Below are 14,981 nucleotides of genomic sequence, written 5' to 3'. Positions count from 1 at the left end.
TGAATTTTATGTTTCCAGCAGAGAGGAATGAGCCTCAAGACATTTTGGAATGCATCTCCCATTACATCTTCCATGAAATGACTCGCCCGAAAGGGAAGGCAAGAAATATTAAGACATTTTTCATTACTTACTCAGTTTTATTTAGGTGGACACAACAGTGAAGAACTCAAACATGGTTTGACCTTTATGTACAGACACAGCAGCCTGGATTTTCAGCCTTTCATTCTTCTTTAAATGAAAGTCAGCAGGCTCAAAATGCAGAGCTTGGCTAAGTGACTTCTGTGGAAATATGAAATATAATAGTGATAACCACCAAGGGCTTTCAAGATTCTTGTGTTCTTCTAAGGATCCTTTCTTAACACCATGATTTGTTCTCATCTTTGTGGAAATGAAACCAAGATGGCCTTAATTTGTAAAGTCCTTCTTCATCTGTTGGCAGTCTTCTTACAAAGGATGCAGCAAAAAGAACACACACTTTTCTTTCAAAGTTTTGAAGAAATATAGTCATTAAAAAGAATTTAAATTATGCCTAGAGCACCATTTTACAGAATACCATTAAATTGTAATTACGTGCTTTTAAAAAGCCAGCTTGTTACAGAGTAGCTGATGGTTTCAGTTTTTATAGGGAACACTTGTAACACTGCAGAATTCTACAAGGGCTTTCTCCTCTGGTGGGCAGGGAAAAAAAACCACTCAAGTCATAAGAAACTTTTAGAGCTTTCAGGAACTTGAAGAACAATTGCTGATTAAATTTCATGCTTTAGTGATGAAGTATTTTTACAGCTAAAAGAGGAAACCCGAAACATAACACATTTCATTTAAAGCAGGCAGAAAAACCAACCACAGATTAATATCTATTGTATTCCACATGACACAATATCATTGTTGTCAATCGTTTTAAATGGTTTCACTTTATTTGTGAAAAATAAAGCCAAAATGCCAACAACTTCTCAGAAGGAACCATTTCATCATCTCCATCCCCTCAGATAAAACCTCAATTACTGGTAATTGTACATTTCCATCAACATCCCCTTTTAAGAGGTTTATTCTTTTAAAGCTTCAATTTCCCTAATCACTGAAAGGCAATCTTGAACTTGTATTGAATTTGGAAAGTGGTCAAGACTCACTCCATAATAAGAAGTTAAGGACCATCACTACTTAAGGTGGAAACCTATTCATTTGCAGAAATATTCCTCTCACTACCAAGAGGCTAATGAGCCTCCCCTTCCCTTCTCCTTTCTAAAAATAAAATCACGTTTGCCTTCTAAAATCAAATCACAGTTGCCAACAAATTAGGATTTATCCTAAGAGTTTGTCCATTCATTTCAACAAACATTTACAGAATGCCTCATCTGGGCCAGTCTCTGTTTTAAGCACTTGTGATACAGCAGTGCATAAAAATTCTCACCCTTACAAACCTTTGATTGACCCAAGACTGACAATAAGGAAAACAAACCAAACACGAGCACATTTTAAAAAGGTGTCTAAAAATCTGCCTCTGATAGCTGAGCTAATTCTCACAGGCACAAACTGCCCTGACCTGAGCTCTCTCTTGGACAAGCAGTTCCCACAAACGAAACATAAACATGCAAACCAGACCCACTGAACAGGTGGAAGTTTCCAGCTTTCTCACAGTACAACTGTAAAGTAGGACATAGCATGTTACAGTGTTATGTCCTTCCTCCCCACATTCCTGTGAGGCGGAACAGGAACAATTACTTGACCCTGGAGGAAGACAACGCCTTGTGGTCAGGGAGAGAACAGCAGTTCATGCCGGCTGCCTGGTCTTTCTAGGCCCGCTGCTGCCCAGGCTTCCACTGACCTTGTTAGGTCTGACTCTAGAAAATGAAGGCAGGTACTCAAAAGGTACAGTTCACCCAGAAGAATGTAAATGTGACTGAGCTAAGCAAACGTACAGCTGAGTCTTAGTGTTGGGGGAAGTAGCTTTCATGAAGGCAAAGGGAGCCCCATTGTCTGCTGTGTGGCTTGCTCCTCAGCCGTTGGAGCACAGCTTTTTCAGAGGCATGGACTACAATGACCTCCTAAGGTGCACTGAAAATGTTGGCTGTAGATCTGAGGAGAGGGTCCATAGCTATAAAAATATTTGCAAGGGTGTTGTAACCCCTCGAAGTTTAAGAATCTCTATGATGGAAGTATCTGTCTATCCCTTCATAAAAGTGAAGATGTGTTGGAACGCTGCTTTCAGAGTACTCTGTGTCCCTCCCAGCTGCAACACTTGTTTCCAGCCTGGTTCAGCAGCTTGCTGGTGGTTTACTAGGCAGACGTGAGCCAGAAACAAAATCAGCAACCCTGGAGTGGTCATTTAGGATCTGTTTGTCTCCTTTTACAAAGCAATGAGTGCTTTTATAAAAGCATTTCTCCTCAGGAAACTGACTCCTCAAAAGTCGTTCTCCAAGCCAGTAGCTCACAGTAGATGGATGAGTTTACCTGTCCTAAAAATACTTTTTTTTCCAAGCTGAAAGGTATCCCCAGGCCTCCACACCAGCCTTCTGGGGCCCTGACAGTTGTTCAACAGTGGCTCCACATCCTCCATAGGCTTGTTCTCTCATCCCTGCGAGGGAAGGTTCAAAAGGCAACTGGATCCCTTACTATTCAAAATCACTGCGACTATTTTGCACAAATTTCAACCTAGAGGATTTGCAGCTAAAGAACCTTAAGGTGGTCATCTGCCTCTGGGAAAAATGATAACTATATTCTCAAAACCAGCAGGTACAGAAACTACAGGAGAGAAAACAAAAATAATGTGGCCTCTCCCAAGAACACAGGGCATTTGCTAGGAGTTTTCTGGCATAGCCTTTACTGTGGCTACACTTTCTCCTCTTAGGCACCAGCCCATGTCTCTGCTGCCTTTTACTGGACTCTGAAGTCCTCAAGGATGGGACCTGCCTATGCGTATCTGCACATCCAACCTGGTACTGGTGACTGGGACATCACAGACCCTACTAGAGCTCAGAGAGTGGGAATGGCTTGGAGACTTCCTGGTCTCCTAAAATATCAATTTTTACCATTTCAAAATACAAATTACGGATAGCCTACAGAAGATGAAGCTTTTTGTAAAAAAAAAATCATATCCTAGAAAATATATCTCATAAATCTTTTTAAATTTTCAAAAGAAACCAGTGTAGAAATTTGTGATGGAACATCTCAGATATGACAATATAATAATTTTGCAAATTCAATTATTTAGGTTACTGCCATTTCTAAGTCACAGCATAATTCAACAGTAATAAATATCATGTAACAGAATAACTTAAAGCACTGATTGCTGCTTTTATATTTATCATCAGCTTTCCATTTCAGAAAACATCATAGAACTACAAATAAAATCTGCTTTTCTGAATATTCTGAAAGGCAGACAGCAGCTTATATAACTTCCGTTCTTCAGAAAACAGTAATTAGATTATGTAAACAACTGTCTGTAAGAGCCAAAAGTAAACTTGGAGGTTCCTGAGGATTACTCAACTTATGCAACGTGCTAACTTTCTAAGACTAAAACTGGGAAGTTCCACAGATGTTAAAGATTTTTTTGTGTGTATGTGTAAAATGTGAACATAGGATTTACATAGTTGGAATTGGGAACAGTTTTGAACATTTTCTGAATCTGCTTTAAATGTTTATGAAATAAGCTTACATTTGTCTTATCCAACCATTTGTAATCTTTATTCTATAATTCTCCACCAGTGCTAGAATTTTCTTCCCAAATGGCCTCAATTCGGACACTGAATAAACAAAAATGAATTTTTTAAAGCTGTGCTTAAATATAAACAAAATAAACTGCTAAGTTTTTCTGGCTTCAAGCACGCCATATGAAGCACGCCAATGTCACTTACGTGCCCTGATCACATTCAGACCAAGTGTTCTTCACTTTAAATACTCCTGTGTTCCATTATTGTTTAAGTAAAATCCTGTTTCAAATGCCTTTGATAACAGAGAAACATCCTGTAGACAAACTCTCCGAAAGTGACTGAATTAATGTCTTCTGTGATGTCAGATTTCCCCTCTGGGCTCTTTTGGAAGCATTCTTCCTGAATTGAAGTCACTGTGAATATCCTTTAGATTTCATCTTGTTAACTCAGTTTTCAGTCAGAGCAGCGCTTGGGCCTGCTGCCCTTCAAGGCATAGTGCAACAAGTAGTGGTGACGGGACTTCCATCAACCTTATAAGGTTGACAACTAACAGTGTAAAGAGAGTTCGAATGTGGGCCAAGGCATCGGACCTTACACCTAACTTAGGACACAGGTCGATCTATGGATCATTAGCCAGTGAATGCTTTTCTTGTCTAATGGTCTTTAAGGGCACATAAGAAACTCATGTTAAATTATATCCCGACATGTTATTATTCCATGAAAGCAAAACAAATCTCCCAACGTGCTTGTTTTCCAGTAGCTCTGGGTCTTGTCTCACCACGGGTACAGAAACGTATTGCTCCGAGGCTCTGACAGGGCTACTGCTCTTGACTAATCGTTCTTGTCTTTCTGCTTTTCATTTGATGAGGACTTACATATAGTTACTTGCTGCAGTTTACTTATCTCTCAGGTGCTTCCTATGGGAAGATCATAAACCATTCTTCCATAACCTTTTGTTGATCATCATTTCCATTAGGGACTCAGTAAGACATGCTCAATATCTTCACCAAGAACCATTTATTGCAAATCAGCTGTGAAACAACAGGGGTGCTTTAGCCAAATTAAATCCTATGTCACAGATGTCACAGATTTTCAGCTCAAGGAAAAAAATCATCAGCAAGAAGAATCCAGAAGTCTCTGTCGGGCATTCTTCTTTCCATTATTTGCTTTAATTTCACTGTCTATGTTCATATCTGTCAAAATTGAAAACAAATATTTATGACAGAAATATAGCAGGAATTATCAATACTAATCAATTTCTCTTCTGCCAAAAATTCCTCTCACAGTCTATACCATGTTTTGCTTCTTAGCCTAACTTCAGAGCACAGTGAAGTTAGGACAAGAAAATGAATCAATAAACTTTCAGTCCCCTTTGAAAGAGAAAGTCAGAGAGTAACAGAGGAGATCAGAGGTACAGAGAGGAAAACCAGTAAGATAAGACAAAAATAAGCAAGAAAGACAAGGAAGAGTGCTGAGCAAGACAGAGTGTGAGACAGAGAGAGAAGAGGGAAACACCAGAAAAAGCACAGAAGTTATCCTTCTTTGGAAATGTAGAGGAGCACCAATTATTTTCCTCTCTCTCAATACTGAGGGGTTCCCACCGCCTCCCCTCAACCTTGGTATTAAGGTTTTTAATGCTTGGAAATGGTTTAAATGATGGGCAGGGTAAACACTGTCAATATTTCCACAAGGCTGCTACAAAAGCTCTCGGTGGGCTTCTGTAGCCTCTGCCAAAAGCAAACCCTACCTTTGAGCTCTGCTGTCTGGTTCCCCTGCTCCTCTCTCGTCTCTGCAGACATGGGAGTTTTGCCATCAACAATATCCATCTTGATCATGCCAAGGTTTGTCAGGAGTAGCATTGGGTCGATCCCCTGACCACTGCTCTTAATATTCTCCAGTACCTTAAGACACTTGTATGACTTGACCTCACTTATATTTTCCTCCAAGAAGAGATTGTAGAGGCTCAAATCGTTGTACCCTTCAGATTTGAAATGCAGAACATCAAAAGTAGGGAGGATTTCGTACACTTTGAGAACATCTGTCTTCTGTCGGAATGGAACAAACAGCGTGTAGACAACCACGGGAGCCAGCAGGACATAAACCACAAGGTTAATGACACTGAGCAACTGGAAGACGCCCACGGCGATGAGTTTGCACTGAAACTGATCGGGCACGGTGCTGTCGTTTCTCAGGATCCCTGATTTGATGCTGCACACAAACTCGTCTGAGAGTGAGGAGAGACTGAAGTAATAGCCCAGGTAGATACACGCTAAAAGTATAATGATGAGTGTCAGCAGGCGGCAGCTAATGTACTTAATGATTAAATTATTAGAATTTTTCTTTGTCTTCAAGTACTGCTCCACAATTGGGTACTTGAAGTGGCTTTCAGATATCTCCCACAAACTAAAACATGAAGGAAACAAAAATAACGTAGGCACTCATCAAGACCATCAAATATTAAAGGCAGATACACATTCAATAATGTCACACTAAAAATTTCAAACACCCATACTTCTTTACCTACAACTTCAGTAGAGTGGTCAAAAATAAAATCCGTTTAAGAGGAAGAAAAGGAATAATAAAATACTTTTCCCCTTAATATTTAATAGAAGGCCTAGTTAATTAAATGAGTTAATATTTGGAAATTTTTAGAATGATGCCTGGCATCATGTGTAACATGCCTCGCTCTTACAGGCGAGGGGTGGGACAGCTCAGGGGGTGTGGGTACAAACTATGGGGTCTAAAGGGCATGGTTCAGTTACCAGCACTCTTACTTATAGCTACAGAAGAGTATTTTTATCCAGAATAAAAGTGGAGGGGGAGGTTAACAAATGCACTTAGTAATGTTGCTCTGAGGGTTAAAGGAGATAATGTACTTAAATAACGCAATACGGTGTGTGGGATATATTAAATATTCAAAAAATGATGGTTCTTAATATTATTATTCCAATTATTCAATAATAAGAACCAAAGGAAGAATGTGAAAAGGCAGGGCACAACCTACTCCTTCCCCATTTCTCTCTTATCGCTTGCTCAGCTGCCTTGAAATCCTCTGTGCATCTCCATTAAGGAGTTAAATAGATCAAAGCAAGCAAGCCTCATATAGTACCTAAATCTGTTACCCCTACAAGAACTGCATTTTTAAAATGAGATGGTAACGTTTCACTCATCAAGGGAAGGAGTCTTGACAGAAGGACAAACAAATGGGTGGGATGGGTCGGGGCGAGATTTGGGGAGAGTGGACATCCCTGGATACTACAGGCTGTCACTAGGTGCACGACATCCCCCTGCCTCTGCTGCTGCCCCACCTCCTAGCAGTGAGAACTCTGGGCCCAGACTGGCAGTAGAAGGGCAGAGAATTTGTCCTACAAAACCCGATGAGCTGCCTGCTGGGGCTAAGTTACCTTTGCCCCAAGTTCTCGGCAACACCTGGAACTGAGCAGGCTCCATCTCTCATGTCAAGGTCACACGCACTCTTTGCAGCCTTAATTGCACGGTTGTAAACTTTGTCAAGTTCTTCCATGATAAACTTCAAGTCTGAGCAAATATGAGGAGCAGCTGCGAAACGCCAGAACAGTGGGGGCAGGTACAGGAGGATCGCAAAGAGCAACAGGATGTAGGGGAAAAACTGAAAAACAAGAGAACAAATCATGGGCTTGACAGACACCCCCATGCAGTAACCTAATGGCACCAAGTGATGCTCTCATTTTCTCATATCTTGAGACCAATGTGCATTGTGGAAATTGGGCTCATTACCTAATAACTACTTCTTATGGCTAAATTCCCCTGTCCAGGTAATATCTGACACTGGTAACTACCTATTTTTTTTTCTTCCATAGGTATTAATTTGAAGTAATCAGCAACTGCATGGTGACACATGGTGTGCACGTTCTAATCACAGAAGGAAAACAAAAAAATAAAATTACTCCCATTCCCTGAACAAAATCCCAGTTAAAAAACCTATAACTATCACAAAGGCTTCTGCTGGGTTTTTGTTGTTTAATTTTTGTGGTTTTAAGAAGCAACTAAGGCATACGGCTCCATTTTTGCCCTCCTCTGGAACCTGGGAAAATGCCAAAGAAACATATAACTTCCCCCAAAACAAATTAGAAAAGCTTTGACTTCAGTGATTCAGTAATCATCCCAATAAGACAGCTGAAATAAGCAGTTGAATTAACAGAATGCAGAATGAACATGGAACAGACTTTGAAGGCAGTCCAACACCCTCATTGTATAGTTGGATAAACTGAGGCTCAGAAAGGCCATCCACAACGGGCAAGGGAATCAAGAGGAGAGCGTCCAGATCAGGGTGCAGACACACACCAAACAAGATGGGATTCACACGTCAGAGAGGGTGAGGAGCACCCCAGTAACCAAGACCACCAGTTGGTCAGAGATGGCTTAGCCTCAGCAGAAGACTTAGGAAGACTGTAAATGGCAGTCAGCACAGATCTGAACTGAAGCTCAGCACTGTGGCCTTGGGGAGTGAGGTTACCGAGTCTCTGACCCTCAGTTTCCTTATCTATGAAAAGGTCATGGAATAGAGATGTCATGAAGATTAAAGGAGATAATTGATGGAAAATGCTTAGCAAAGGGCCTGGCATGGAATAGGCACTCAAACACTCCAGGTAACCACAAAAAGGTTAGCTAGGTGGACATGTTACACTCAATCTTCACAGCAACCCTGACAGGGACTCTATATATGGCTCCATTCTGCAAATGGGAAGAGAAAGCCGGGAGCAATTTCTGGCCCCAGATCACAAAGCTGGTAAGTGAGAATCAGACTATGTTGCCAACCTCTCTGAACCCAGAGACATCTTTTTCCAATTGAACACACTCTCAAGTACTTGCCTCCTCTGGAAAACTTCTCCTTACTTTTGGATGGGTCTATCTCCACCATTTCTCAGAGCTGTAACGGAAGAGGTCATGATGGCCTTAAGTTGACATGAAACCCTCCCGCGCAAACATTTCTGGAAGTGGATGGCAGACCCCACAACATGACCCTCACTGTAATTTCAGAGGTACAGGGCATTCCCATCAGCCCATCACTCAGTTTCCCCCATTGCTAATGACTCATATTTCTGTGATACATTTATCAAGACTAAGAAGCCAACATTGGCACGTGCCATTATCAGAAACTAAACTTCAGACTTCTATTTGTAAAGTACACTGGTTGTTTTTCCACTATTGTCCTCTTCCTGTCCCACGATCGAATCCAGGGTACCCACTGCATTTAACTGCCATGTCTCCCTAGACTCCTTGGTTTTGTGACAGTTCTTCAATCTTTCCTGGTTTTTAAGTGCATAAAATAATATATATAGGTTCACAAAGGAAATAGAATATTGATATACAGTTATCAAAATATTAATATTTTGAATCCACTTCTTTATTCATACTTAAAATAGGATCTAGCAGATGATCTAACAGCTACTGACACTTTGAAGTTGTGAAGAGCAAACGATATTCCAGGAGATCTGTGATTTTCTGTGGGTGACAAACTCACAGGTACTGCTAATATCACTATGGATTGTTGCCTACATAAAAACTTTTTTAAGCTAAATTTTATTGGAAGTGAATAAAAAATAAAGCTGTCATACATTTTCCTATCCTAGTTTGCAGGCCTCCTGTCACTATCACAGACCCACATAAGGAATCTCTGCCCCAGACGCAAGAGAGAAATAAGCACAAATGGCCCCAAAACTTTGCAAAGCCCTCTTACCAAGACAGCTGCTTTACTTTGGCATTCTGGCATGGGATGAGGTGTCTCAAAAGTATTAACCCAACTTGCAAAGGGCTGCTACACAATGACACACACAGCAGGTTGTGATTAGCTGAATTTTGGCTGCATAATTCATAGCTGGCTGTGGGGAGAAGGAATGTTCGTTTAATTCATGCCCAATCGGAAGGGTGCCCATTAGTTTAAAAACATAACTGTATGACACAGAATTTCTGCTGCTTCTATAACCATGAAAGCCAGGCATTCTATCTGGAAACCACAGGGAGAAAACTGTATCTAAAATGGGCTTGTGAAACATCTATATAGGTCACTTTTGTTTCAAAGCTATTTGAATAACGGCATTTCACCTCAAACTGTTCCCTTGAATTAATAAGTGACTATTTACAGTCTGTGGCATTTTAAAACATGCCCAGTGGCACAATAATTTGGTACAATAAGTGGTATAATGAATAGCTCAGCACAGCTCATTGTAATTAGAAAAACAAATTACATATTAGGTATAAATTTCCCTAAAATATCCTTGTACCTTGATCACCACTATAGTAACGTCATTTAATGCCCCATATCTTGGTTGTCTCCACACTTAAACCTCTTTTTATTTATTTTTTCCCACCAAAAATAAAAAGGCAACTTCCAGTGAGTCTACAAAAATGTAGTAAAACAGGAAATAAGAATCCAAAAAAACCCATAAAATTAGTCTTTGAAATCCTTTTGACCAAGTAAGAAATATGGAAAAGCTGCAGGGCTTTGAGGGTGCATCTGCAGATGGAAACAGCTTTGTTCCTAAGCTGTGTCAACTCCACATTAGGCCTGGGATGTTCAGCATCTCTTGAAGCCATGATGGCACTATTTTGCGCGATGCTCGAGTGAGTATTGAGCTCTTCCAAGAATAGGGAAACTTCTCAAATCCTTGTGGAACCAAGCAGCTGTCCAACTACAATTTTCAATCTATCTGCCTTAAAAATGTGTGCTGTTTCTGGAAGGGGTGATAGTTAGAACAACAGAAACCTCCAGATGGAAGGAACCTAGAGGGTGAGCCAGTACAACTTCCCTCCATATTCAAATCCTCTCTACCTCATCGACGGCAAAAAACCATCCAGTTCGGACTGAACAACTCCTCCCCTAAAATGCATGTAACCTCATCTTACGAGATTCAGTGCAGATGGGTAAATTCACTCGAAAACATCTTCTGGGGACCTGCTATGTGCCAGGCAGTGGGCTGGATGCATGGTCCCCGCAGACTAGGCGCAGAGTCTACCCCAAGATCACACAGGACAGGTGGGAACACAAGCTGGTCATTAAATCATCAAAACATGTAGGTACTAAGTACTGAGGCAACAGAAAAGTCTCCGGGGAGGTGGTCAGGGAAGCTTCATAAAAGAGGTAACACCTGAAATATGTCTTAAAGTACAGTGCGGCAATAAAATAAAACAAAGCCTTCTGTTAAGACTCAGCACAAATGTCACCTCTGTGGCCCTTTGGAATCCTCTTTCCTCTGCTTGGAATCCTTTCCTCCTTGCTTGTCTGTTGAATTCTCACTCATCCAGAGCACCAGGGTAAATGAGCAAGCCTGTGAGTGAGGAAGTGGCCAGAGCAGAGGCCAGAAGGGTGTGCTGGGTTGAATACCGCCCCCCTCCCCTAATTCATGACCACCGGGAACCTCAGAGTGTGATACTGTTTGGAAATAGGTCTTTGCAAATATAATTAGTTAAATTAAGATAAGGTCATGATAAATTAGGGTGGGCCCCGGTCCAGTGACTTGTATCCTTATCAGAAGGCCAAATGAAGACACAGAGACAAACAGGAAGAAGCCCTGTGATAACAGAGGTAGAGACTGGAGCGATGCATCTACCATCCTAGGAACACAGGACTGCCAGCAGCCACCAGGAACTAGAAGAAAGCACATCACAGATTCTCCCTGGATGCACCAAAAGGAGTCGAGTCAACTCTGGCAACACCTTGATTGTTCTGGTCTCCAAAACTAGGAGCAAATACATTTCTGTTGTGGTAATTTGTTACAGCAGATGAAGGAAACTCACAAAAAGAGTAAGCAGAGACTGAATTAAGGCGGCCACAAATTCCCACACCATACACAATGGAGTACCACTGGTGGAGGGCATAATCAAATATATTCCAGAAAACCACTATAGAGGCAAAGAAGAAACATACGGGAAGGAGAGAGACCAGGCAGGAGGTCACTGTGGCAGAGAGGCAGAAAGAGAAGACAGATCTGAGAGCAACAGATGGGGAAGACAGTTCAGTGTCCACACAGAAGAGGGGGGTGGAAAAGGAGAAGAACTGAGGATCACACTGGGTGTGCAGCTCATGCAAGGCCATGGGGGTTGGAACCATCAGGTGAAATAAATGAAGAGTCCCAGATTCAGAGCAGACGGGAGTGAGGTGGGAGGCAGACCTGAGAAGACGAGAGATTTTGAACATGAGACACCTGCGGTCAAAACGCCCTGGTGTGTAGTAGATAACTGAAAGTAAAGAAAAATAATCTAGCTGTACAATTCAGGATTTGGTGGCACATATGTGGTCAAAGCCAACTGTATGGTTAAGATAATCCAAGAAGAATGGGCAGAAGGAGAAGACCATGGACAGGCCTGAGACCCTATAACATTTAAGGGTCGGGCAAAAAGAGAATCTTGGAAGAAATGGACAAAAGTGGTCAGAAAGTAGGAAGTAGGTGAACCAAGAACGTCCTGCACTGGGGAAGTGGAGTAAAAAGATGCATGAAGGATGTCTGTTCTGGCTATATGCTGTTCAGGTAATATCGCACTTACAGACAATCCTAGACAGCGGGAGTCATGAGTGAATGGCTACCCCTAAAAGCTAATGTGCACACCCTGAGAAGCTTACAGAAGGTAGAAAATACAGATGGCATGGCTTCTATTCTGCACCCCAGGTGCTGTGGTTTGCACTGGGTGACATTCTGAAGTGTAGTTGGAGGGAACCCATCACGGAGAGAGCCCTGGAGAAGACAGTGAGCAAAGTATCTGTTCACAGAAGAAGGAAAAGATGCCTACCAAGATAAGTAGAACCAAGTGACAAGGAACAGCCTTCCCACGGATCTATGAAATGCAATGAATTGTCCTATGAGGCAAGGAGCTCCCTTTCAAGGCAGTTTGTGATTATCTGGGAGAGTGTGAGTATTCTAGATTAAGGATCCATACAGTCTTCTTGTAAAGGATCAGAGAATAAATATGACAGGTTTGAGAGCCACATGGTCTCTGTTGCAGCTGCTCAGCTCTGCCATTATGGTGCAAAAGCAGCCACAGATAATGTGTGAACAAATGGGGCACAGTTATGTTCCAATAAAATTTTATTTACAAAAACAGGTATGGACTGATTTGGCTCAAGCATGTGTGCCGTAGTTTGCCAACCCTGGCTCTGCGTTCTTACTTCTCAAAGAGTGGTGTGGTCCGTAGACCACAAACCTCAGTTATCACCTGGGAGTCTGTTATAAGTGCAGAATTGCAGGTCCCCATCAGATCTGATGAATCAGAGCCTGAAGTTCAACAAAATCCGCAGGTGATCTGCATGCACAGAGAATTTGAGAAATGGTCTACATGGGTGGTGCCCACATTGTAAGGCAGGAAGGGCTCACATCGGAATCTCCTGGGAAGCCGATAAAAACCACATTCCTGACCTTAACCATAGAAGCTCCAACCGAATGGCCTGGATGGCCTCGGGATCCTGAATTTTCACAAGGCCACTCTGGCAACGCTAAGGTTTGGAAGCCTCTGGTCCGGAAGCCTCAGAGGATTCCTCCAACCAAGTTTCTATGAGTCTACTTAAGAGAAATAAAGATTTGCCCACTCTCTTAATTTTGTTCTTGTTTTTCTTATTTTTTTTTTTTCAGTCAAAAACTGACTTTCCTGTTTCAGAGAGAAATCTTACTAATAGTTGCCTCCTACATTCGAAACTTGAACAAAGGGAACAGAACACTCAAAAGAAAAAAAAAAAAAAGCCAGTTCTCAAGCAGTCTTAGAGCACCACCTACCGGCCCCCCTGACTGTACCTGCATCTCCAGCAAAGGCCTCACAGTCTGTCCTTAGAGGCCATCAGTAGTGCAAGGAGTGGGAGAGAAAGGAAGGAGGAAGACAGGGAGAAATCAAAGTCAGTTAGGGAGAAATGACACCATTGATCATAATAGTGTCATACCAGTGCTGACTTAAACATTACACTAAATAACTTCTTTGGAGGAACTGAACTCTCCTAACTTCAGCATCAGAATTAAATTGAGAAGTGCTGAATCAACCCTGTGCCTCTAATCCCCCATCCTTTGTCAGGATGCTCCTGGAGAACCAAGTCTGGTTCTGAACAGGACACACAGCTACCTCACTGCCCTCCTCCCTTCCACATATACTCTTCAAGCACCCACTATGGACTACGCATTGTCTCAGGGGTACAGGGATAAACAAGACATGGTCATGGTCTCTGCCTGCATAAAGCTTACAGTCTGAAGAGATAAAGAATTAATTAAGCAGAATTATGGCAAGATATTTTCATGTGAAGCTTCCATTTTATTTGAAAGTGGTTGGGGAAGGCCTTGGAGGGCAGGAGGTAGAGATAGGGAGTGGGATGTCTGAAGTTAGTTTTAAGTGACAGCAAGTTCAGAATGAGGTGGCCACAGGAACTCATGATGGAAATGGAAAGGAGGTAAAAGTTCTTGCAGATGAGACAGAGACTGAGGCTAGATGTGCCATCTAGGAGGACACAGAAGTCACCCTGGAGTGGTGAAGGAGGATGAGCATGACTGAGTCCTGAATGAATGAGGGGTAACTGGGAGAAGGTGACAGCAAGGAGGAGGGCATGAGGAAGGCATAGCCAGTATCCAAAACAGCTAAGGAACTGAGTTTTCTATGAAGAAACAGTAGCAAGGTAAGGAATACAGGCATGGGAAGAAATTAGGCAAGTCCATGAGCATGGTGAACTGAGGACCTCCTGGGTCAACAGTGGGCTCCCCTGCTGGACAGCTCTTCTGCCAGAAAGACTCTCCTTGTGTTGACTGCAGCTCATCAGCAGGTAACCATCACCTACAGGCTACAGTCCAGAGTTCTGAAGCCACAGAAGTTAGAACTGGACCTTTCCACATGGGAAACATGCCTGAAATTTGAAGGAGGCTGTGGGCTCACCTGCCATCTGGCTGTGGGACCTCGGAAAAGGCACTGACCACTCTGGCCTTCGGAGTCTGAATGAGAGGACCCTAACAGTTTAACAGTCCCAAGTCTGCTCAGTGTGGAGAAGCCACAAGAAAGCCTTTTTATCCTTGAAAGATAATCCAGCAATTCCACTTTGGGGTATGTATCCAAAAGAAACAAAGTGAGGACTCGAACAGATGTTCTCAGCAGCAATAGTCACAATAGGCAAGAAGTGCAAGCAACCAAGTGTCCGCTGACAAATGGATAAACAAAATCCCGTACAAACTTACAATGGGATGTTATTCAGTCTTAAAAAGGAAGGGAATTTTGATGTATGCTACCACATGAATGAACTCTGAAAACATTTTCTTAAGTGAGATAAGCCAGACACAAAAGGTCAAATATTGTATGGTTTCACTTATATAAGGTATCTAGAATAGGCAAATGCAG

At 42.1% G+C, this 14,981-nt stretch overlaps 1 protein-coding gene across 2 annotated transcripts in view; it reads right to left on the bottom strand.

The window, feature by feature from the left end:
• Positions 1-116: 116 nt before the first annotated feature.
• Positions 117-14,981, bottom strand: part of PANX1 (pannexin 1) — a 59,747-nt gene continuing 44,882 nt past the window's right edge. The window contains exons 3-5 of one of the 2 annotated variants that reach the window (XM_025357406.1): positions 7,052-7,275; positions 5,395-6,050; positions 117-4,828 (exon numbers count right to left, since the gene is read on the bottom strand). In XM_025357406.1, the coding sequence (XP_025213191.1) occupies positions 4,761-4,828; positions 5,395-6,050; positions 7,052-7,275 (948 nt within the window). In that variant the 3' untranslated portion in view covers positions 117-4,760. Of the gene's footprint in view, positions 4,841-5,394; positions 6,051-7,051; positions 7,276-14,981 lie in introns of both variants that reach the window. The other variant, XM_025357405.1, reaches the window with a different exon arrangement.

The sequence above is a fragment of the Theropithecus gelada genome, chromosome 14, assembly GCF_003255815.1.
Source record: "Theropithecus gelada isolate Dixy chromosome 14, Tgel_1.0, whole genome shotgun sequence".
Taxonomy (NCBI): Eukaryota; Metazoa; Chordata; class Mammalia; order Primates; family Cercopithecidae; genus Theropithecus; species Theropithecus gelada.
This window is presented reverse-complemented; position numbering and strand designations above follow the sequence as displayed.